Source organism: Heterodontus francisci, chromosome 6 (assembly GCF_036365525.1).
Source record: "Heterodontus francisci isolate sHetFra1 chromosome 6, sHetFra1.hap1, whole genome shotgun sequence".
Taxonomy (NCBI): Eukaryota; Metazoa; Chordata; class Chondrichthyes; order Heterodontiformes; family Heterodontidae; genus Heterodontus; species Heterodontus francisci.
The window spans coordinates 67596930-67621201 of record NC_090376.1 but is presented as its reverse complement, the minus strand read 5'-3'; the positions used below and the strand labels follow the sequence as shown (position 1 = coordinate 67621201).

The window sequence follows — 24272 nt, the reverse complement described above, 5'->3', positions numbered from 1 at the left end:
TCCTGTCAAACACTCCCAGATTAGATATAGGGAAGGCTGTACATCTTTCTTGAATTGCATTTTTCTATAGGGTTTGCTGTAGATCTGCAAAGTCATGGGCACCAAATGACTTGCAAAGAGGTCACTTAAAAATGAACCATTTCTGTGCAAATTGCTGAGCTATTGCCTGATCTTGCAGAACTTATTTTTATTCGTTTCATGGAATGTGGGTGTCACTGGCTAGAATAACATTTATTGCCCATCCCTAATTGCCCTTGAGAAGGTGGTGGTGAGCTGCGTTTTTGAACCGCTGCAGACTTTAGAGACTCCATTGTAAAAAGTTCATTCTATGACAATGTACAGTAATAGTTATAGCACACTAAATACATAGTTAAACTGCTGCTACTCTGTTCCAAAAATTTGCCTCATCCTCAAGATCTCTACCATTCCAGTATGACATTTATTGTTTCCACTGCAGTCATCCTGTCACCTGTCAGCACAAAGGTCATGTGGTCAAGGTGGGGATTGCTTTTTAGAATGATTCCAAGATCAGTGCATTTCTAATCCATAAAGGAAATCGTCACTTGATTTCGTTCTGGGAAATTAAGTGGGGCAAATAACTGATGTAGCGTACAGAGGCAAAATTCGATGGCCCCCCAAAAATGGATGTGGGATTAACTCCCCTCCTGTTCTTTTGTGCTGCTGCTAATTGAAATGATAGTAGAGTGCAGCCCAGCACTGAGTGGCTGCTGAGTGGCTGCATGCCTCAGCAAGGGGCCCAAGTTTGTGCAAGGCTATCACCAATTAAAGCTAGACTGCATTACTTAAAGCCAGCCTGTACCTCTTAAAGCAGGATGTGGGAGGTGCATTCTGGCTGCAGATTATACTGGAAGAGACTGGGAAAGTGATCTAACCTGCAAGAAGATTGAATACGGCATTACTGGGCAGAGAGCTTAATCCAAAGTTCTTTGATGCAGCACTGGAGGCCTTGTTGCATGCGGTGGATAGCAGGGGGAGGTTCTCTATTCTCAGGGGGTAAGGAGACCCTCCAGACAAACTTCGTGAAGGCAGTGGGACCAGGCAGCCAGTGCTGTCAATGCAAGTGGTGTGACATTTGTGCCACATAAGTGCCAGGAGAACAATGACCATCTCCAGCAAGAGAGGATCTAACCATCTCTCCTTGACATTCAACATCATTATTATCGCTCAATTCCTCCACCTTCAACATCCTGAGGATTACTGTCGATCAGAAACTTAACTGGACCAGACACATAAACTGTGGGTACAAGAACAGGTTAGAGGCTGGGAATTGTGTGTGTGTAACTCATCTCCTGACTCCCCAAAGCCTGTCTACCATGATCAAGGCACAAGCCAGGAATGGGATGGAATACTGTCCAGCTGCCTGGATTAGTGTAGCTTCAACAACACTCAAGAAGCTCGACACAATCTAGGAGAAAGCAATCTGCTTGATTGGCATCCCATCCACCACTTTTAACACTCACTCCCTCCACCATCGGCGCACAGTGGCTGCAGCGTGTACCATCTACAAGCTGCACTGCAGCTAGTCTCCAAGGCTCATTTGACAGCATCTTCCAAACCCATAACCTCTACTACCCAGAAGAAAAATGGCAGAGGACACATGGGGCCACCAGCACCTGCATGTTCCCTTCCAAGTCACAGACCATCCTTATTTGAAAATATGTCACCGTTTCTTTGCTGTCATTGGGTCAAAATCCAGGAACACCTTCTCCGACAGCACTGTGGGTGTACCTACGCCACTTGCAGCAGTTCAAGAAGGTGGCTCATCACCACCTTTTCAAGGGCAATTAGGGATGGGCAGTAAATGCTGGCTATCCCAGCAATGCTCAGATCCCATGAACACATTAAAAAAAGTCTTGAGGACCTGGATGCGTGCAGGAAGAAGTTTAATGATCTCACAAGAGTGATCAATGTCAGTGAATTCATCTTCAAGTGCCATATCCTTACTACAGAACCACTAGCCTCACACACTACTCAATTTCCACACCACCTTCACTCACCTACCAACAATCTGTATCAACCATGATTTATACCTCACATTCATAGCTTCAACTCACCCTCACACACTTAGCACTGCTGCAAGCCTCACACTCACAGTTTGCACACTTTGCCAGCTATTCAAGCATAACAGTCACATCACCCAAATATATTGAACCACACTGACACACTTACCTCTCTCTTGCAGCACAAGGTGGTGCACAACTGCAGGAAGCAGGAGCTATCCAGGAGGGGACAGGCACGGTTGCATTCCTTCACCTCTCTGGAGGAAACTCACCATCATGGGAACAGCCATGAGTGAGATCGGGGCCTGTGGTGGGGCTGAAGCAATTGAAGCTGACAGTATGCTCATACCTAATCCTCCTTGCATCCCATTTCCCCTTCATCCTAGGAATTCTTCTGATTTACAAGCTGCAGATGGTTGAAAGATGCTTGCTTTCCCCCTCCCCTTCCCTTACCATAACCCTACTGTAGGTGCTAGAGGACTGCTAACATGATACCATCGTTTATAATGGGAGAAAGGGATAGACGGAGTAATTACAGGCCAGCCAGCCTAACCTTGCTGGTGGGCAAATTATTGGAAAAAATTCTGAGCGACAGTATTAATCATCATTTAGAAAGGTTATTATTAATTAAGGTCAGCCAGCATGGATTTGTTAAGGAAAGGGCATGTCTGACTAACTTGATTGAATTTTTACAGAGGTAACAAGGAGGAGTGAATAAAGGTAGAGTGTTTGATGTAGTGGCAAGTTGGATCCAAAATCGGCAGTAAGTAAAGGGTAATGGTCAACAGGTGTTTTTGTGACTGGAATGTTGTTTCTAGTGAGGTTCCACAGGGCTCACTATTAGGTCCCTTGCTGTTCATGGTATATATCAATGATGTAGACTTAAATGTAGGAGGCATGATTAAGAAGCTTGTAGATGATACAAAAGTTGGCCATGTGGTTGATAGAAAGGAAGAAAGCTGCAGATTGCAGGAAGATATCAATAGACTGGTTAGGTGGGCAAAAGGAATTCAATCCAGAGAAATGTAAGGAAATGCATTTAGGGAGGGCAAATAAGGTAAGGGAATACAGAATAAATGGTAGGATACTGAGAGGTGAAGAGGAGCAGAGATACTTTGGAGTACACGGACACAGATTCCTGAGGGTAGCCGGACAAGTAGATAAGGTGATTCGGAAGTTTTATGGGATACCTTCCGTTATTAGCTGAGACATAGATTATAAGAGCAGTGAGGATATAGTAGGAATGTATAAAATACTAGTTAGGCCCACAGCTTAGAGTACTCTATTCACAGAGTAAATCTAAAATGAGTCTTATTGTAAGCAGCCATTGTTCAACTTTTTATTTACACCTCCCCAATAGAGAGGGCTGGACTGAAGAATTTTAGTTGTGAGGAAAGATTGAATAGGCTAAGGTTGTTTTCTTTGGAACAGAGGAGGCTGAGGGGAGACCTAATTGAAGTGTATAAATTTATGAGGGGTCCAGATAGAGTGGATAGGAAGGCCCTATTCCTCTTGGTTGAAGGGCCCATAACCAGGACTATTCAAAGGGAAATTTTTTCACTCAGGGTGATGGGGACCTGAAAGGTTGGTAGAGGCAGAAACCCTCACAACATTTGAAAAGTACTTAGGCGTTCATTTCAAGTGCAGTCACGTACAAGGCTACAGACTGAGCTGGAAAGTGGGATTAGGCTGGAGGCTCCTGGTCAGCAAACATGGACGTGATGGACCGAATGGCCTCCTTCTGTGCTGTAAATTTCTGTGATTCTATGATTCTATGAATTGGTAGAAGGATTAGAGGGGAGTTGAGGAGAAATGGTTCACGTAGAGGGCTGTGGGGTTCTGAAACTCACTGTCTGAAAGGGTGGTAGTGGTAGAAAGCCTCACTGCATTTAAAAAGTACTTGGATTTGCACTTGGAGTGCTGTAACCTACAAGACAATGGGCCAAGAGCTAGGCAGTAAGATTAGGCTGGATAGCTCTTTTTCAGTCGGCACAGATATGATGGGCCAAATGATCTTCTGTGTCATAAATTTGTTTGATTCTGTGATACTATTTGCGGACACAAACACGATGGCCAATATCTCAGCTTTCATTGCAGCACAGCAGAAGTCACACATCCTCTGAGTGGTGCAATGAAAGTTCAGACTGAAGTCATGCAAGGGCAACTTGTTGCCATACATAGTCAGACTGCTGGCATCATGGCTGTGAAAACCAATGCTGAAAGGAACTTTCAAGGTCTCACAGCAATCCAGCAATCTGTGCTAGGTTACTAGGATTGCTGACATGCTGGGCCAGGGGAACCTGCAGTCATCCTCCTACCACTGCCACTCCACCAGTGCCCTTGCTTCAGCCAACCAGCCCAGAGTCCTGTCGTCCATGCTGAAGTGGTGCCATCCAAAGCCAGGTCTCCTAGGGCGACAGCTGCAAGGCCATCTGCAGTCTCCCCCACTGAAAGTCAGCAGTCTTCCACCAACCATGGTGCATCCACTGGGTAGCAATGTGTGCGAGCATTAGGCTAAGCAAAGGCACACAGAAGACAAGCACCTTATGACTTTTGTATGGAATATTGGGTGGATTGGATTTTTTTTTTTTGTACTGGCTTTTATTTCAGCATGTGGCCAAGAAGATGCTGTGATGGTCAGTAACATAGGGAAGGTGAGGGTGCCATCCTTTGCACTGCTCCGAAGCTGCCTGCAACAGGTAGCTGATTTCAGAGAGCACCTCCTTAGTGAAATACATGTGTCTAATGCACTATTCCTCACTGACATTGAGGTAGGAGAATTGCTCCCTGAAGACTCTGGATGGCTATGGCTTTCTGCTGAGAGTCCGTCTCCCTCTCCTGCTCCTCCCTCCTCGAGCAACATGTCCTGCTTTGTATCACCTCTACTCATTCTCCCTGTCATGGTGCAGGCCAAGGGGGCTAGAAACTACAGAATCCCGAGCAGAACCTTTGAAGTGAAAATCAATGCCTTCACCATGTGTCACACCTGTAGACTTTAAACAATAGTACATACAACTAAACACTTCTACTAACTTAGCAACTAGCAGTAGAAATCAATCAGAGACTAACCTGAGAGTCATTGATGATCCCTTTTAAATAAAGCTGGTTGGGGAGGGGATGATCCATCCTGCTGCTGAATGCATGTTCGAGGTTAAGAGAGGGTGATAGTTGGAACATTGAGGTCAAATCAGTGTTTCATGCAGTCTTACATCACAATCTGCCTACTCTGCATACTTTCAGTGCACGCTCCTAATGCCAGCGTGAAAGATGTACCCAAAATGGTGTCTGATGTGGCCCACAACAGAAATATGCGCAGCTGACGCAGACTTCATTCTGGATGCAAAACAGCACCCCTAGTGCCAAAAACACACACACTGCAGAGCCAAATTTTGCGGCCTAGGCAGTTTACAAACTTGAATTCAATTTATATGTGTGAGGGGGAGGGTTTTAGATTCCTGGGGCATTGGGACCAGTACAAACTGGATGGGTTACACCGGAGCAGGACCAGGACTGATGTCCTTGGGGGAGTATTTGCTAGAGTGGTTGGGAAGGGTTTAAACTAAAATGGCAGGGGGATGGGAACCTTTGCAAGGAGTCAGAGGAGGCGGGATCAAAGACAAGAACAAAAGACAGTAAGGGGAATAAGAAAAGTGATAGGTAGAGAAATCAAGAGCCAGAATCAAACAGGGCCACAGTGAAAAATAGTGGGAAGGGGACAAGTAATGTTAAAAAGGCTTTGTGCCTTAACACGCGCAGCATTCGCAATAAAGTGGATGAATTAATCGCGCAAATAGATGTAAACGGGTATGATATAGTCGGGATTATGGAGACACGGCTGCAAGGTGACCAGGGATGGGAAATGAACATCCAGGGATATTCAGTATTTAGGAAGGACAGACAAAAATCAAACGGCGGTGGAGTTGCATTGCTGGTTAAAGAGGAAATTAACATAATAGTGAGGAAAGATATCAGCTCTGACAATGTGGATTCTGTATGGGTAGAGCTGAGAAACACGAACGGGCAAAAAACGTTAGTGAGAGTTATATATAGACCCCCAAACTGTAGTGGTGATGTTGGCAATGGCATTAAACAGGAAATTAGAGATGCATGCGATAAAGGAACATCTGTAATTATGGGTGACTTTAATCTGCATGTAGATTGGGCAAATCAAATTAGTCACAATACCGTAGAGGAGGAATTCTTGGAGTGTATACAGGATGGTTTTCTGGACCAATACGTTGAGGAACCAATTAGAGAACAGGCTACCCTAGACTGGGTATTGTGTAATGAGAGGGGAATAATTGACAGTCTCGTGGTGCGCGACCCCTTGGGGACGAGCGACCATCATATGATAGAATTCTTCATCAAGATGGAGAGTGACGTAGTTGATTCTGAGACAAGGTTCCTGAATCTTAGTAAAGGAAACTACGAAGGTATGAGGCACGAGTTGGCCATGATGGATTGGGAAACGTTACTTAAAGGCATGATGGTGGATTGGCAATGGCAAACATTTAAAGAGCGCGTGGATGAACTGCACAAATTGTTTATTCCTGTCTGGCGCAAAAGTAAAACGGGAAAGGTAGCCAAACCATGGCTTACAAGGGAAATTAGAGATACCATTAGATCCAAGGAAGAGGCATATAAATTTTCCAGGAAAAACAACAGACCTGAGGATTGGGAGCAGTTTAGAATTCAGCAAAGGAGAACCAAGGGATTAATTAAGAAGGGGAAAATAGAGTACGAGAGCAAGCTTGCGGGGAACATAAAAACTGACTGTAAAAGTTTCTATAGGTATGGTGAAGAGAAAAAGATTGGTGAAGACAAATGTAGGTCCCTTACAGTCAGAAACAGGGGAATTTATTATGGGGAATAAAGAAATGGCTGACCAACTAAATGCATATTTTGGTTCTGTCTTCACAAAGGAGGACACAAATATCATACCAGAAATGTTGGGGAATACCGGACTTAGTGAGAGAGAGGAACTGAAAGAAATCAGTATTAGTAAAGAAATGGTATTGGTGAAATTGATGGGATTGTAGGCTGATAAATCCCCAAGGCCTGATGGTATGCATCCTAGAGAACTTAAGGAAGTGGCCCGAGAAATAGTGGATGCATTGGTGGTCATCTTCCAAGATTCTTTAGACTCTGGAACTGTTCCTACAGATTGGAGGATAGCTAATGTAACCCCACTATTTAAAAAGGGAGGTAGAGAGAAAGCAGGGAATTATAGACCAGTCAGCCTGACGTCAGTAGTGGGGAAAATTCTAAAGGCCGTTATCAAAGATTTTATAGCAGAGCACTTAGAGAACAATGGTAGAATCTGGCAGAGTCAGCATGGATTTACGAAAGGGAAGTCATGTTTGACAAATCTACTAGAATTCTTCAAGGATGTAACTAGTAGAGTTGATGAGGGGGAGCCAGTGGATGTGGTTTATTTGGACTTTTAGAAGGCTTTCGACAAAGTCCTACATAAGAGATTTTACATGCTAGTCCCACATAAGAGATTAGCATGTAAAATTAAAGCGCATGGGATTGGGGGTAGTGTATTGCAATGGATAGAAAATTGGTTGGTGGACAGGAAACAAAGAGTAGGGATAAATGGGTCTTTTTACGAATGGCAGGCAGTGACTAGCGGGGTACCGCAGGGATCGGTGCTGGGACCGCAGCTATTCACAATATACATTAATGATTTGGATGAGGGAACTAAATGTAATATCTCCAAATTTGCAGATGACACAAAACTGGGTGGGAGGGTATGTTGTGAGGAGGATGCAGAGAGACTTCAGGATGATTTGGACAAGTTGAGTGAGTGGGCTAATGCATGGCAGATGCAGTATAATGTGAATAAATGTGAGGTTATCCACTTTGGTGGCAAAAACAGGAAGGCAGATTGTTATCTGAATGGCTATAAACTGAGAGAGAGGAATGTGCAGCGAGACCTGGGTGTTATCGTACACCAGTCGCTGAAGGTAAGCATGCAGGTGCAACAGGCGGTAAAAAAGGTAAATGGTATGTTGGCCTTCATAGCGAGAGGATTCGAGTACAGGAGCAGGGATAAGAAATGCTGGAATCACTCAGCAGGTCTGGCAGCATCTGTGGAAAGAGAAGCAGAGTTAACGTTTCGGGTCAGTGACCCTTCTTCGGAACCTTTCTTCCAAAGAAGGGTCACTGACCCGAAATGTTAACTCTGCTTCTCTTTCCACAGATGCTGCCAGACCTGCTGAGTGATTCCAGCATTTCTTGTTTTTGTTTCAGATTTCCAGCATCCGCAGTATTTTGCTTTTATTACAGGAGCAGGGATGTCTTGCTGCAATTATACAGGGCCTCGGTGAGGCTACACCTGGTATATTGTGTGCAGTTTTGGTCTCCTTATCTTAGGAAGGATGTTCTTGCTACAGAGGGAGTGCAGTGAAGGTTTATCAGACTGATTCCTGGGATGGTGGGACTGACATATGAGGAGAGATTGAGTCGGTTAGGATTATATTCGCTGGAGTTCAGAAGAGCAAGGGGGGATCTCATCGAAACCTATAAAATTCTAACAGGACTTGACAGGGTAGATGCAGGAAGGATGTTCCCGATGGTGGGGGAGTCCAGAACCAGGGGTCATAAGGATACGGGGTAAACCTTTCAGGACAGAGATGAGGAGAAATTTCTTCACCCAGAGAGTGGTGAGCCTGTGGAATTCGCTACCACAGAAAGCAGTTGAGGCCAAAACATTGTATGTTTTCAAGAAGGAGTTAGATATAGCTCTTGGGTCTAAAGGGATCAAAGGGTATGGGGCGAAAGCGGGAACAGATTACTGAGTTGGATGATCAACCATGATCATAATGAATAGCGGAGCAGGCTCGAAGGGCCGAATGGCCTACTCCTGCTCCTATTTTTAATGTTTCTATGTATATAAAAGAAACTGGAAATGAAAAATTGGTGTTAATAAAAATGTCCATGAAGCTTTCAGATTGTTGAAAAAAGACATGTTTTCTGATGGCCATTATAGAAGGAAACCTGTTATCTGGCCTATTTGTGACTTTAGTCACACAACAATGTAGTTGACTCCTAACCTGTCCTCTGTAGTGACCTAGCAAACCGCGAACGATGGGTATTAATTGCCAGCTTTCCCACCGATATTGTATCCTATGGGTGAGCTTAAATCGAAGGGTGTTGGGACATCAAAATGGTTAGCGTTCTTTCAATAAATGCAGATAAAAACTAAACTAAAACTTGAAATGGAGCACATGATAAAGTTAGAACAAACAATACTAAAGATATCCTTGATGAATATAGAAAGTGTAGTAAGGAGATGAAAAAACAGAAAGGCTAAAAGGGAATATAAACTAGAAAATATTGTAGGGCTGGATCTTGTTCTCATCCGTACGACGGGTTTTGTGGTGGAGTGGGCTGGAGAATTGGGGCAGAATCACCCGCCATGGAACCCGACACCAGGATTCCTGGTTCCGATTCTCCAGGGGGCGGGATCGCCTATGATGGCCTCAAAGGCCAACTGAGGCCCTTAGATGGCCTATGACGACCACTTAAGGGTCTCTTCCCGCCACAGATGGGATCTTACCAGCAGTGGGAGGCCTCCGCTGTGCAAAAAGGATATCTTGGAAAATGAGGTGCTCACCCTGCAGGCTTGGGGTGGTGGGAGTGGGGTCCCTCCTCCATGAGCAATTTGTGGCCCACAGAGGACCCCCACTGGAAACAACTGTCCCCCAAGACCCTCCTCGCTGTGGACTGAACACCCATACCCTTATCCTCCCTTGCTGGAGCCTTCTGTACTGGCCCGATGACCCCGCCTCACCTACCCTTTCTCTGGGGTTCCAGTGCAGGGCTTGGGTCCGAGGCCTCTTCCGTACCGAAAGTGGTCGCCCCTCTCAGTGGCGCTGCTCATACTGATGAGCTGCTGGCACTGTGATTGGCCGGCAGCTCTTGGGGGCAGGATCCCCCTCCCTATTAAGTCTTTAAAGGGACAGGGAACTTTCCCCCTTAATTTGACAGCAAAAGACCAGAGGATCGCTTCGGAGGGGTGGACAAATGCAGAGACAGGCTTCCCCATCTCCTGCACTAAATCCAGCCCATAAAATGACATAGCCAACATCTAAAAATTAAAAGAATAATTAAACAGAGGGTAGTGTCATTCAAGGATGAAAGAGGGAGACTAATTGAGGAGGATGAGTTATAGCCAAGCTATAAAATAAATATTGATGGTTTTTTTGAAATGATGGTTGAAGTGAGAACATGGTGTACTATAATAACAACTTACATTTATATAGCATCTTTAACATAGTAAAACATCCTATGGTGCTTCGCAGGTGTGTAATTCAGACAAAATCTGACCCTGAGCCAAAAAAGGAGATATTAGGATGGGTGACTAAAAGTTTGGTCAGAGATAGCTTTTAAAGAGCATCTTAAAGAAGAAGACAGACATCGAGAGGCAGAGAGATTTAAGGAGGGAGTTCCAGAGCTTAGTGCCTCGACGGCTGCAGGCACGGCCACCAGTGGTGGGCTAAAGGAGTGGGGATGCACAAGGCAAGAGTTGGAGAAATGCAGCGTTTTTGGAGGGCTATAGGGCTGGAGGAGATTATAGAGAAAGGGAGGCATGAGGGTATGTCGGGATTTGAGTACATGGGTAAGAATTTTAAAATCGAGGTGTTGGTGGGCCAGGTGCCAATGTAGGTCAACAAGTACAGTGGTAACAGGCATACTAGAGAAGGATAAAGCTAATTATAGAAAATAAATCGTTTCCAAAATAATTAGCAGAACTCATGGTGGAATAGTCACCAGACCCTTTATGTTCTGCACCTGTCGCAAAAAATCAAAGAGCTGATAGCAAAGGATCTGGCTATGATTGTTTATCATTTTCTTTACCTATGCAAATTGTGCTGTGGGACTGGAGGATAGCTAATGTAACACCCTTGTTCAAAAAGAGAAAGGATAAACTAGGTAGTAAAAACAGAAAGTGCTGGAAATACTCAGCAGGTCAGGCAGCATCTTTTTTTTTTTGCAGGTTGTTGAGGCGAGTCCAGTACAGTCTCTTGTGCAGATAGGCCATTCTTGGTGTGGCTGGCTGCAGCGTCTCGTCTATTCAAGCTTCACTAGTGCGGACAGCCGTATCCTGATGCTTCCTCCCTCTAAGCTGCTCCTGCATGGTAGCTGGGTCCATAAAGACTGGGGGTATGAGATCCATGTCAGCTGGTCTCTGCTCCTCCCATGCATTGTCCTTGGAGAGACAATCTTGCCTTGGGATCATCCCATTGCTACTCCCCTCTGAAGATGCACTAATACCCTCAGCAGCCACCCTTACAGAGATCCCAGCATCTGAGACTGTGCCCATGCTTGCAGAGAGCCCAGCACCACAGGCCGACATTAGTCTTCGTTTCCCCTACCTACTGGTCACCATGGCAACCTTTGCGCGATGATACTGAGACCTCGCTTTGGTGCTGCCATCTTTAAACAGCTGGGGATTTGAAGATACGTGACCCCCATGCGCTGTTGACTAAATTGGAAACCCCCCATAAAATCGGCTTCAATTCAATGCAAATGCATTCTAACCAGCTGTTTACCAATTCCAATTGCTATCCCACTGTGTTGCAGCAGTAATGCCACCTTATAAGCATTCCAACTGCTGACAAAATCTGGAACCGATGTCGTCGGGTTTCCAGGCGAGTGCGCCCATCCCGATTTTACAGCCCTCACACCTCCAATCCTGCTCCTGTTGGCTGGATAAAATTCTGCCCAGTATGTGGAGGAACAGGAGCCCTTAGGTTCGTATTTCACTGAGAGTTTAGGTAGATAAAGCCATAAACAGAAGTTTGACTTTTACAAATCGGAGCAGAGAGGAACGAAGAGATGATAAATTTATATAAACATTCATTCGGGCACAGTTCTATGTACAATTTTCCCCCATTATAGAATATACATTAAAACTATAGAATGCAGCATTGATTCACCAATATTGAGGTTCGGGACAGGAAAATATAATTATTGGAGGCGATTTAGGCACTGAGACTATTGCAGAGGCGCTCAAAAGAGAATTAAAAGCCATTTTTGAAATTACATTGTTTTGACAGGGTAAAATGGGGTTATCAAAATAAAATGTTCATTAATAGAGTGAGGTGAGCAATTGAGATTGTTGAAGCATGCGATGCTTTGCCACAGGGAGTGGTTAATGCAGAGATCATTGCATCTTTTAATGGCAAATTGGATAAATAGTTGAAGCAAAGGAAAATACATGGATATGAGGAGATCACGGGGCAGTGGAACTGTTTTGGATTACTCTAGGCACAGATACAATATGTAATTTTTTAAAAATTCATTCATGGGATGTGAGCATCGTTGGCAAGACTAGCATTTGTTGCTCATCTCTAATTACTCTTGAGAAGGTGGTGGTGAGCTGGCTTCTTGAACCACTGCAGTCCATATGGTGTAGGTACACCCACAGTGCTGTTAGGGAGGGATTTCCAGGATTTTGCCCCAGTGACAGTGAAGGAACGATAATATAGTTCCAAGTCAGGATGTTGTGTGAATTAGAGAGGAGCTTGCAGGTGATGGTGTTCCCATGCATCTGCCGCCCTGTCATTCTAGGTGGAAAAGGTCATGGGCTTGGAAGGTGCTGTCAAAGGAGGAGTGGGGAGTTTCTGCAGTGCATCTTGTAGATGGTACATATTGCTGGCACTGTGCATCGGTAATGGAGGGAGTGAATATTTAAGGCAGTGGTTTTACTGGGTGGCCTTCACATGTGCTGAAGTTCCCGGTCACCACTGGCAAAATATTAGTGGCGGTAGGAGGAGGCCCTTAAGTGATAAGAGATTAAAGAAATCTTCTTTAAATCTCCAACAAAAATTAAAACATGAAAAAATGAGATTCTATACTTGTAAAAGTTAATTTTCAGTGCCAGAGATGTTATTTGGCAGTAATGAAGATTTATCATGCCATTAAATATGTACTTACACTGGAATGGACAAGCCCTAACTTTCTGGTGAGTTTAGTGAGTACATATCATATGAGTACAGCAACTTCATGCTGTTCCCTATATTTCAATGTTGAGTTTCTGGCGAGATAGTGTTATAGTGCAGCTTCTGGAGGAGCAGGGCCAACTCAGACAGCAACTTCCTGATTTCTGATTTTAACTGTGCATGTTGCTGTCTGATTTACATTTAAATAATGGTGAATGCTATTAGTTGCACCATTCTCTACAGCAAAATCTGGTCCATTGTAACTGTGGGATTCCATTGTGACCTTATTTCAATGACATCAGCTGGTTAATGCTCAAAGAACATAAATCACTATTTTGTTTAACTGGTAACTTGAAGCCTCTGATAATTCTGTTTGATATCTACAATGTTAGATCTAATTGTTAACTTGTTTTTGTAGGTTTTCGTCATTCCTGGAGTGTGCTGATTGTGTTGTCTGTATTCACTATTGGAATTGGATTTGGGCTCATTGTTTATGAAGCTTTCCAAGAACGTGATTCCCTGTATATACTAGGAGGAGGACTTTTTGTTTTGGCTGGTATGTGAAATTTTGTGTCTCTGCATTGAATTGTAAATAGGAACAGGAAATGAGTGATCCTGTTCATGAAATGGCAGTTCATTTTGGAAAGAACTTACTTGTTTGAGTATAGTTGTTTATTTTAATATGATTGTTAGCATTCAACCTTCTTCCTTCTCTCTTTCGCAACAAAACACTTTGAGTAAGCACAAGACACGTGTTGGTGGAGTAGACGGAACAGACATTATTCAAATACAGTAGTGATCACGCTAACTATATACAGAGAGAGTCGCTTTTCAGTTCCTGTATTTTAGGAGCTCTTTGAAGAGCTATTGAAAACCATGCTCCTTTATACACAATGGGCTGCATTTTATCAGCACTGTGAAGGCAGTAGCCTTCTGACACGGAAGTGCTGCCGCACAGCCCCCACGGTACTACTCATGGAGGCTGCCTTAAATTGAGGGGGTGGAGCGCCGCTCCCGATGATATAAGGGGGCAGCTGCAGCAGCCCGACAACGGTGTCTGGCGCTACCACGTAGGCTCCAGGGCAAGCCCTTCAGTGATATTTAAATTTTTAAAGGTGTATTAGACATAATTTTATAAAAATAAACATTTAGGAGATGGAGGCTCTTTCCCAACCCCTCACCAATGGTCTTTTCATTGCCCTATATTGGCTTGGCCATGTGAGCCGCATGGAAGATGGCAGGATCCCCAAAGACACATTGTACAGCGAGCTCGCCACTGGTATCAGACCCACCGGCCGTCCATGTCTCCGTTATAAAGACGTCTGCAAACGTGACATGAAATCGTGTGACATTGATCACAAGTCGTGGGAGTCAGTTGCCAGCATTCGCCAGAGCTGGCGGGCAGCCATAAAGACAGGGCTAAATTGTGGCGAGTCGAAGAGACTTAGTAGTTGGCAGGAAAAAAGACAGAGGCGCAAGGGGAGAGCCAACTGTGCAACAGCCCCAACAAACAAATTTCTCTGCAGCACCTGTGGAAGAGCCTGTCACTCCAGAATTGGCCTTTATAGCCACTCCAGGCGCTGCTTCACAAACCACTGACCACCTCCAGGCGCGTATCCATTGTCTCTCGAGATAAGGAGGCCCAAAAGAAAAAAAAGAAAGAAAGAATATTCACAAAACTTATTTTCTTCCCGATCCGAACTGCACCCCACAACCTTCTCACATTTGTCCTTCAACCCCTTCCCTCCATCCCCACAGCCAACAAAAAGTGTTTTCCCCAATCCCCCACCCCTCCTCTCCTGATAATTTTATTCCTCCCCCCCCACACCAGTGTCTTGCCTTGGAATGCCAACAGAGTCCCAAAGGCGCACAAGTCACGTCAGGTGGAACATAAAATCGGCGTGGGACAGCCGCTGTCAGCAGGTGAGTTAATTTGCATTTCATTAATGCTCATTTAAATATTCAGATGAAGGCCCCGCCACCAAGCGAATGGGGCGGTGGGGTGGGTGAGGGGGGGTGCACACCGAGGCCTTGCCGCTGCCACTAATATCCAACAGGGCCTTCTCGACATCGGGGGTCGAGGCCGGCCGCTCCCAGCAGAATTTTACGGGCCCCTACTGCCATGACCCCCGACATCGAGGGGCTCGTACAATTCAGCCCAATATATTTGTCTGCATCAAAGCTACATGCCACAGATAAGCCCTTACGATCTACCTATTCCCAAATCCTTTTGAAGGCAGTCCATTCATGTAACCTGTTGTAGTTATTTTCTCCAAAGCATCTGCCCCCAAACAAGACTTTCTAATCTAACTGTTTTAACCCCTTTGAAGGTCATGCATTATTAAACATTATCTTACTATACTATAGTTAAGAGATTCCTCTACCAATGATTATTGTGCTAGCATCCAAAGTTACACCTTAATCACTCATGACTGAGATCAGTACTGTCATATATTTCCTTGCATATGCACTTTTATATATAACACTTCAAACTTTAAAAGCAGTAGACAATCTGTGCACTCTTTTCATGACATTTCAAAGCTATCCTGGTTATCTTGGAAAGTCTGTTGCTCTATGATACAAAGAGGTTCAACTGTTATACTTTAACTCTTCAAAATGCCCAGCATACAAAACTGCAGGATGTCCAACAATGATCCTCATCTTTTCTCTGCCTCGAAGTAAGGAAAACAAATTTAAGAATACATTTCAATCTTTAACTTTTGCCATGGTTTTATGTTTCTGTTGGATACTGCAGGAAGATCTGCAATATGGAGTAGGGATTGGTAGGGACTGTCAACTGTCAGTCAATGAGGGTGTGCATGTAATAATGGTAGTAAATTTTCCAGCCCATGCAACAAAAAGGAGACCTAATATATTTACACAAAGGCATTTTCTTAGAATTCTACTGCATTTCTTTCTCATCATGTTCTGCTACAAATATTTTTTCTTCAAAGTTCACAGATTGCTAAGAGAACTATAAGGGACAGATTGAGACTACGTCCCCATATATATGCACTGTATACGGAACCTATTCACATAGCTCAATGAAGTTCCTTTTACTTGTGTAAGCAGGGTTTCTGCTACACACTGCAATGTTACAGCAGCGAGAGGGAGGAGCTCTGAGGAAATTCCTGGCTCAGGTCTACTAGTCAGACAGATACTTTACAGAGAATTTGTAGGTTATATATATTCCCTATATTGAAGTGTAGACCACCTCTTGGAGGTTTGCTGTCTGTGACATGAGACAAACTATGGCTGTAAGTGCGATCAAGGCAGTTAATAAGAAGGAATCTGCTGTGAAAACTACCAAGGCTGCAAGTAAAATATTAAAGAAGTGAATATCACCGCTGAGCCCGAGCATTCAGCAAGCTCCATTGAGACTGACACCATGAAAATATTTATTCATCTGGTATCAAAATTTGAAAGTTGGAAATGCAGCAAATTTGCGGATGACACGAAGGTCGGTGGAGTTGTGGATAGTGTCGAAGGGTGTTGTAGGGTACAGAGGGACATAGATAGGCTGCAGAGCTGGGCTGAGAGATGGCAAATGGAGTTTAATGCGGAGAAGTGTGAGGTGATTCACTTTGGAAGGAGTAACAGCAATGCAGAGTACTGGGCTAATGGGAAGATTCTTGGTAGTGTAGATGAGCAGAGAGATCTTGGTGTCCAGGTACATAAATCCCTGAAAGTTGCTACCCAGGTTAATAGGGCTGTTAAGAAGGCATATGGTGTGTTAGCTTTTATTAGTAGGGGGATCGAGTTTCGGAGCCACGAGGTCATGATGCAGCTGTACAAAACTCTGGTGAGGCCGCACCTGGAGTATTGCGTGCAGCTCTGGTCACCGCATTATAGGAAGGATGTGGAAGCTTTGGAAAGGGTGCAGAGGAGATTTACTAGGATGTTGCCTGGTATGGAAGGAAGGTCTTACGAGGAAAGGCTGAGGGACTTGGGGTTGTTTTCGTTAGAGAGAAGGAGGAGGAGAGGTGACTTAATAGAGACATACAAGATAATCAGAGGGTTAGATAGGGTGGATAGTGAGAGTCTTTTTCCTCGGATGATGATGGCAAACACGAGGGGACATAGCTTTAAGTTGAGGGGTGAAAGACATAGGACAGATGTCAGAGGTAGTTTCTTTACGCAGAGAGTAGTAGGGGCGTGGAACGCCCTGCCTGCAACAGTAGTAGACTCGTCAACTTTAAGGGCATTTAAGTGGTCATTGGATAGACATATGGATGAAAATGGAATAGTGTAGGTCAGATGATCGGCGCAACATCGAGGGCCGAAGGGCCTGTACTGCGCTGTAATGTTCTAATTCTAATTCAAACAGGTTCACCTAAAGGCAGCACAGTGGTGCAGTGGTTAGCACCGGAGCCTCACAGCTCCAGCGACCTGGGTTCAATTCTGGGTACTGCCTGTGTGGAGTTTGCAAGTTCTCCCTGTGTCTGCAGGGGTTTTCTCCGGGTGCTCCGGTTTCCTCCCACAAGCCAAAAGACTTGCAGGTTGGTAGGTAAATTGGCCATTATAAATTGTCCCCAGTATAGGTAGGTGGTAGGGAAATATAGGGTCAGGTGAGGATGTGGTAGGAATATGGGATTAGTGTAGGATTAGTATAAATGGGTGGTTGATGGTCGGCACAGACTCGGTGGGCCGAAGGGCCTGTTTCAGTGCTGTATCACTAAACTAAACTAAACTAAAAAAACTAAACTAAAGGGATCAGTGATAAATTTGCCCAAATATCCCACTAGCTTTGATAAGAGAGATCTTGGAGCTATTTTTCAGGTATATATCATTTTTGGCCAAAATTATGTAAGGTTTAAAATTGGACTTTGGGCAATAAAATATTCTTGGCTTTCTGCTGGTCTGCGCTTTTGTAATCTTTATTTACTGGGTCTAAAATCACTATTCTAACCACCTTTTTGGCATGCATCCAAACAAATGTACAGGGTGGTGCATAACCTCAAATGTAGTAGGTGGTATGCTGATCTAGAATAAAGTGGGGAATTCTCAAAATGACCAGGTCAGTAAGCAGGTGTTTTTACTGTCACTGCTTTTGGCAATTAATAAGGTGCCTACCTAAAACAAACAGGACCCTCCTAACATGTATGTAAATTTGGGTCCTATCATATCAAAGGGACCCTGATGGTCTTTGAAATGTGGTCTAAGCAGGGCACCCACTATGGCTACCCTATCAAAATAAGCTGTTCTGAAGATTGAAAAGGCCAACAAAGCTAAGTGCTAATTTATTTATTTACAAAATATCACACAAGATTTTCCTCCATTGTGGACTTATTCAACCTAAAACAGATTGCACATACAGAACTATATTATCAGCAGATTTTCCAAGAACTATAAAGTATTATTTCTGACATGCAGATGTGTAGATATATGCACTGGGTCTGTTCAAAAATATAAGGGAAAATAGTGACAATTGAACCTTCTAGTATCACTACCATCACAGTAAAACCTGCTAGCTTTCACTTGTAGCTTCAAAAACAATTCCTTACATGGTAGGTAACTGTAAGAAATCTTGATAAAGAAATGAAACATAGAAATATCTATGCCTTCCTACTGCATTGATTACAATTATTTTTGTTTTCAGGTATTTTGTCCACTTTTTCCATTATTATGTACACCTATTGGATTCAAGCTCTCGTTGCTGTGGTGGACCAGATCATTGAACCAAATAAATCATGCCCAGATCCAAAGCTTAAAGTTCAGTTTGGTTGGTCTTTCATGACAGCTCCTGTCAGCATATTCTTTTCCTTATTTGCAGGTTTACTCTTCTTTCAGGTTGGACATGCTGCTCGAAATAAAAAAAAGAACATAGCGTATTCTTTGGCAATTGATAAAGTTGGTGATGAGGAACTTTGATTGTTTCTATCACACTTCATATTTCATGCTGTGATTTCCCCTTCCCTCAATTTCCTCTCCATTTCTCCAGGAGTCATGTTGGGGCATCTGTAGTCCTCCGATTGTTCACCCCAATAGCCATTCTTCATATTTGACCTTAGATATTGATTGCTAATGGGCTATTCTCCTGTGCTCATCTGACATCTGCACAAGTGCAATTTTGCACAATGAACACTGAACAGCAACCAGGTGTGGGAACCCTGACTCTCTTTTCCTGCATAGATCCAGAAGCACAAAGGTAAACCGTAGTGTTTTTACAGTTTATTTAGCATTGACTGTGCATCTTGGTCTGTATGGTTCAGGGTTGTGCATTTCCTAGTTGAGCCACAGGGGGTTAGCTTCCTGTTAAGTTTTAATCCCCCCAAAATTTGAAAGTAATGTTTAACAAAGAACATAATAAATATTTTGTTCCATAAATTTAAATTAGTTGAAAAAAGAAAATCAGGGCTTTGTGTTATCCATTTTCCAATATGCACTCTCTGTAGACAAGGCTTTGTAGCAGGAACACAAAAGTAGAAAATGTACTCCATAGTTTATACTAATATGCTGCTAAAAAGCTATAATATGAATCTGATATCATATCTGATTTCATATCCTGTTTAATTCACAACTGCGCACTATCATTAAAAATAAACTTGTTGAAGGTACTAATATAATCTTATAGTACTGCTGATGTTCATAAACTGGTATAAGTTTGCTTTTGTGAATGCAAAGATAAATTCACCTATTCGTCATTCTAGTTGGAAGCCTCATTTGAAGGGTGCAGAGCAGAGAATCTGCTCAGTAGTGTAGTAGCCCCACCTCCAACCCACATTTTTGTTCAAGCATGGCTCCCTGTTCACAGCGTGGATCAATGAATTTATCCTATAGTGACATCAGACCCATTTGCATGATAGGTGTTTCTGATATTGGTCAGCAATGTGTTAACGTGATAATCTGAAATTCCTACGTGCACTATTAAACAAAGATATTAACCATTTATTTCAAACCAGTTAGTACTTTCATTTAAAATAGTGAACATAGAAATTTCTTAAGAATATGGTATGTTTGTTGCTAACATTATGCATTGTTATTTCAATCCAACAGTCTAACATATCAGCCATGTTGTATCTTGTATGTTTTTCCTCATATCAGTGATCTCAGTGATGTGAATTTCAGTGGAAAGATCGGGTGGGTTGAATAATCTGCTGCCAATTTGCTACGAGCCAGTTCCACACTGCTGAGGTAGACCAATTTGACCCCCAAGATTTTTAACCTATTAATCGAGGCTAGATTCAGGACCGCATCCAAAGCATAAAAAATTATCCTAATTGATTTCATCATGAGAACCAAGATATTTTACCATCTGGATTTCATTTAAATCCAGCTGACTGACTTCCCACTAGGAATTGACGTGAAGTGGCAGAAGATCTTGTGGTGCGGAGGTCACCCACTGACACCAGGTAGGTGGTGGGGTCAGCTTTGGGTACCATCTGACAGAAATGTCACATTCAGGATTGGGGGAGGGGGTAAGAATCCACAACAAGGGATGTCTGGAGGAGCACTTCTGCTCTTCCTGGCCCCCCAAGGAAATTAAAAGTAAGTTACCTGCTTTGGCCTCTTGTGGTCCCAGCTTCCCTTCACACTGCCTTCACCTAGTGGGAAAGCTACAGCGGCTTCCTCACTCAGGCCTTCAGTCAGGTCCTAATAACATGTATTTGTAAAGAGAGATCCTGCCAGCTTTGGGTGGGTGCCATGGCTACCTGCTCGATAGAAAAAGTTAAAATTCAGGATTTCCAGCGGGTAAATAATCTGGGCAATTTGGGAAAAAAATCTGGGTAGCTCCTGTCCCACCCCCATAGTTGATCAAAAATAGTCCAGGAGCACAGTCTGGTCTGAATTTTATTCTGGACCTACTTTTTGTATGAGGTGGTCTCTGTGTTATCCAGAAACGTGTCCAGCTCTTGCTTGAAGGAATAGAAGATTATTTTCAATAATAGTGTTTTGAAAAAGTTATTCAACCATTGTTATTGCAATAATAACCTCCTATTAACTAAAGCTAGTAAATCAGACACCCACATTAACATTTTATATATTAAAAAAATTAACACTTTGCTTTTGCACATGGAAGCTGAATTTTATGGCCCTCTGGAGATGGGCTAGGAGGTGGGGGGGCCCATAGAACTGCAACAGAAGTAGGGGATGGAGGGCCCATCGCACCACAATTTTATCGGGGATGGCATAGGCCGAAGACAGCCTTCCCACCCAGAGGCCAATTGAAGCCCTTAGGAGGCTGATTAACAGCCACTTAAGGGTCTCTGCACCCCTTCCCCGCCACTGGCATTAGGCCAGCGGCAGGTGGGAGGTCCTCGCCATGCTGGGAGGTCATCTAGTAAAGTAAGGCAACCTCGCTGCAGGCTTGGGGGATGCCCTCCTCTGTGGACAATCTGTGGCCCACAGAGAGCCCCTGCCAGCAAACAACCCACCTCCTTGGACCCCCTTCATACACAATCTCCTCCCCCAGCCCACCATCACCGTGGCCTGCCAAACGTGTGTACTAAAGGGAAGCTTTAGGCTAGGAGAGAGTCAGGGCTAGGTTCAATGGAGTAGGGGGTGGAGACTGAATTTGCCTTTCATGTTGGGGGGCCAGTGCTTGTGTCCTGGAATTGCCACTGAGGATGAACAGCAGGGAAAATTGGGACCTGGAGCTGTAAAAGTATTGGTACAAACTAAAAACTGGAGCTGGCATTGGGACTGGGTGAGACTGGCTCCCAAATAATAACTCTAAGAAGGTAAGGTCGTGAGAAGCTAGGACACAGCAAGCAGTTGAGAGGAAAACCACTGCCTCATTAGTACAGGTGGCTCCACATAGGGACTATCTAGGAAGCAAATAAGGGTGGAGCACAGGTTGATTCCTATTAAACATGTAACTAATAATACACTCAAGGACACCTGGTTACCACAAACCAATCAGATCTCAGAAAATGGGCAACCGAGATATAGATGAACAGCAGGCACAATACTGCTTTTGCAATTTATATCTGCAAAAATGGATTATGTTTCAGTGAAATACATTAAGATTTTAAAATGTAACATTTTAATAAAAAACTAAATGAAACATTATTTAGCTTCCAAAATAAACAGTTAATGTTTGAGACACTAATTTTGCATTTCTGAAAGTCAAGTGGATATAGTTTTGGTACTAGACTACCAGCACAGATGTCACAAGCTCAGATTCTTTCTTGGTAAGTTGTGGTGTGAAATTCAATAAATTTTTTAATCTGTGGTCTGGCACAAAAATAATGACCATCAATAATGTCTTTGATTCTGTTGTAAAAATTCAACTGGTTCACTAATATCCTTTAGGGAGAGGAACTTGTTAGGGATTGGCAATAAATACTGCTTTGTAAAAGCATCAGTAGAACTAAAAATGAAGTAACATTTCTTGCCTCTTCAATAAACTAACACAGGTTGTAATTAATGGAGGAAAAGTCATTTTATAAAATGTTTGCACTGCGAATGAAAAGTTCCTGTTTTAATTTCATTGTGTATTCATTTGTTTTCGGTCATTTTTCAAAACTTATTTTCGAAATTTACCTTGCTGTTTCAATTAGCATTGGGCATTTCTTTCATGAGGTCTTATGAATTGTGAATTAGTACCTTTTGCTTATTTTTTCCTTTACTATCTGATTGATAAAAATCACAAATATACACAGGAGTTTGTTTAAAGTTTAATTTCACAATAAAGTCTAGAAAAATACTGAAGAGCATTGCCTTTTTTTTTAAAAGTAATGTTAGGATACTTTTGCAATCTTCACACATACATTTCACTTGTGTGCATTATACAAAGGACCAGCACACACACAAACACTACAAGACAATGGGCTGAATTTTATGTGTGCGTCGTGAATCGCGGCAGCGGACTCCGATCCCGGCGGTCTTCAGGCGCGAACGCGCTGTTGCTGAGCACAGCGGCTCACTTAAATGGAAGACATGAAGCGGCATCGAGGGCAACCGCACCATCTCTGGCAATGGCATCCATCGCCACCGAGCAGGCACCAACTTCATTTTTAAAGGGCTTCAAGCCCTTCAGTGACATTTAAATTTTAAAAGGATATTATTGTGAATGTGATTTAAAAATTTTAATCAAAGCTGGAGGCACTTTCAACAACATCGCTGCCCCCACCCACCCTGCCAATGTTTCTTTTAGGGCCAACGACATTAAATAAACTTTATTGCAACGCGAACTTCCCCCCAACCTCATTACCTTTGCCCTTCAACCCCTTCCCACCATCCCCACAGCCAATAAAAAGTGTTTTCACCGCACCCCCCCCCACCCTGCCCCCCTTGATAATTTCACTCATCATCCCACCCCACTGGTGTCACGCCTTGGAACTCCGAACAGAATTCTGAAGGTTTTGGGAGTTCCAGCTGGCGGCTGGAATATCAATGTGGGATGGCTGCCGGGACAAGGTGAGTTGATTTGCAACTTTTTAACTTAATTTTAATATTGAAATGAAGGCGGTGAGGGGGCTGCACCGAGGCCTTGCCACCGCTGGTAAAATACGGCGGGGCCTTCTCAGGGTCTGAGGTCATGGCCGTTCACTCCCAGAAGAAATTTCCAGGCCCCGCCACCCCCCACTCCCGCCATGACCCCCGACGCCAGAGGGCTCATAAAATTCGGCCAAACCTGTGAGGTCTATGCCTCGAGTACTTATTGTACTTGATTGGGGTAATTATTATCAAATTAGTCACCCTGATGCCAAGCTTTGGTCAATGGGATGGCAGATTGCAAACGTGGACATGGAGGTCACTATGCCCAATTTGTGGCCTTCAACAAATTAGAATGGGAACAGACTGAGATATGATGAGATGTGTCAGCTGAAATTATTCATTGGAAACCATAATTTCCAAGCATGATCTCAAGAAGGTGATTGAAATGGAAGGGAAAGATGCAAAAATTGCAAATTCTCACAGCCCATTCCAAAAGCAGTCTACTGGTTATAAAATAAAAAAATGTAGCAAGTGGGAGGCAGTCAGAGAGAGTGAGGCTGAGAGCAGAGTGGTAAGATAGGGCAAGGCTGAGAGTGGAGTGGTATAAACAGCGAGGCTGAAACCGTTCAGAGAGGGTGAGACTGAGATCGGAGTGGTAGAAGAACTGAGGCTGAAAGCGGAGCAGAGCAGTTCGTGAGGGTGACTCTGAATCTGTGAACTGAACGGGAGGAAAAAATTGCATAGTAATGTTACAGCAGAAGGAGGCGCATAGGATTGAGTCTACTGGTATGCATTTAATTTAATCAATCTATAATGGAATCTAGATTAATTCATACAAACATTAAAAATAAGCCAATTTGATTAAATATATAAACTCTAACTTATATTTTCTGCTTTGAATATTGGCTAATTTATC

At 43.5% G+C, this 24272-nt stretch overlaps 1 protein-coding gene across 1 annotated transcript in view; it reads left to right on the top strand.

Annotated features, from left to right (window-relative positions):
- LOC137371578 (transmembrane protein 182-like) overlaps positions 1-22622 on the top strand; it is a 65062-nt gene extending 42440 nt beyond the window's left edge. The window contains exons 7-8 of the mRNA XM_068034416.1: positions 13392-13529; positions 18573-22622. Of these exons, the coding sequence (XP_067890517.1) occupies positions 13392-13529; positions 18573-18844 (410 nt within the window). The 3' untranslated portion in view covers positions 18845-22622. The remainder of the gene's footprint in view (positions 1-13391; positions 13530-18572) is intronic.
- Positions 22623-24272: the final 1650 nt, after the last annotated feature.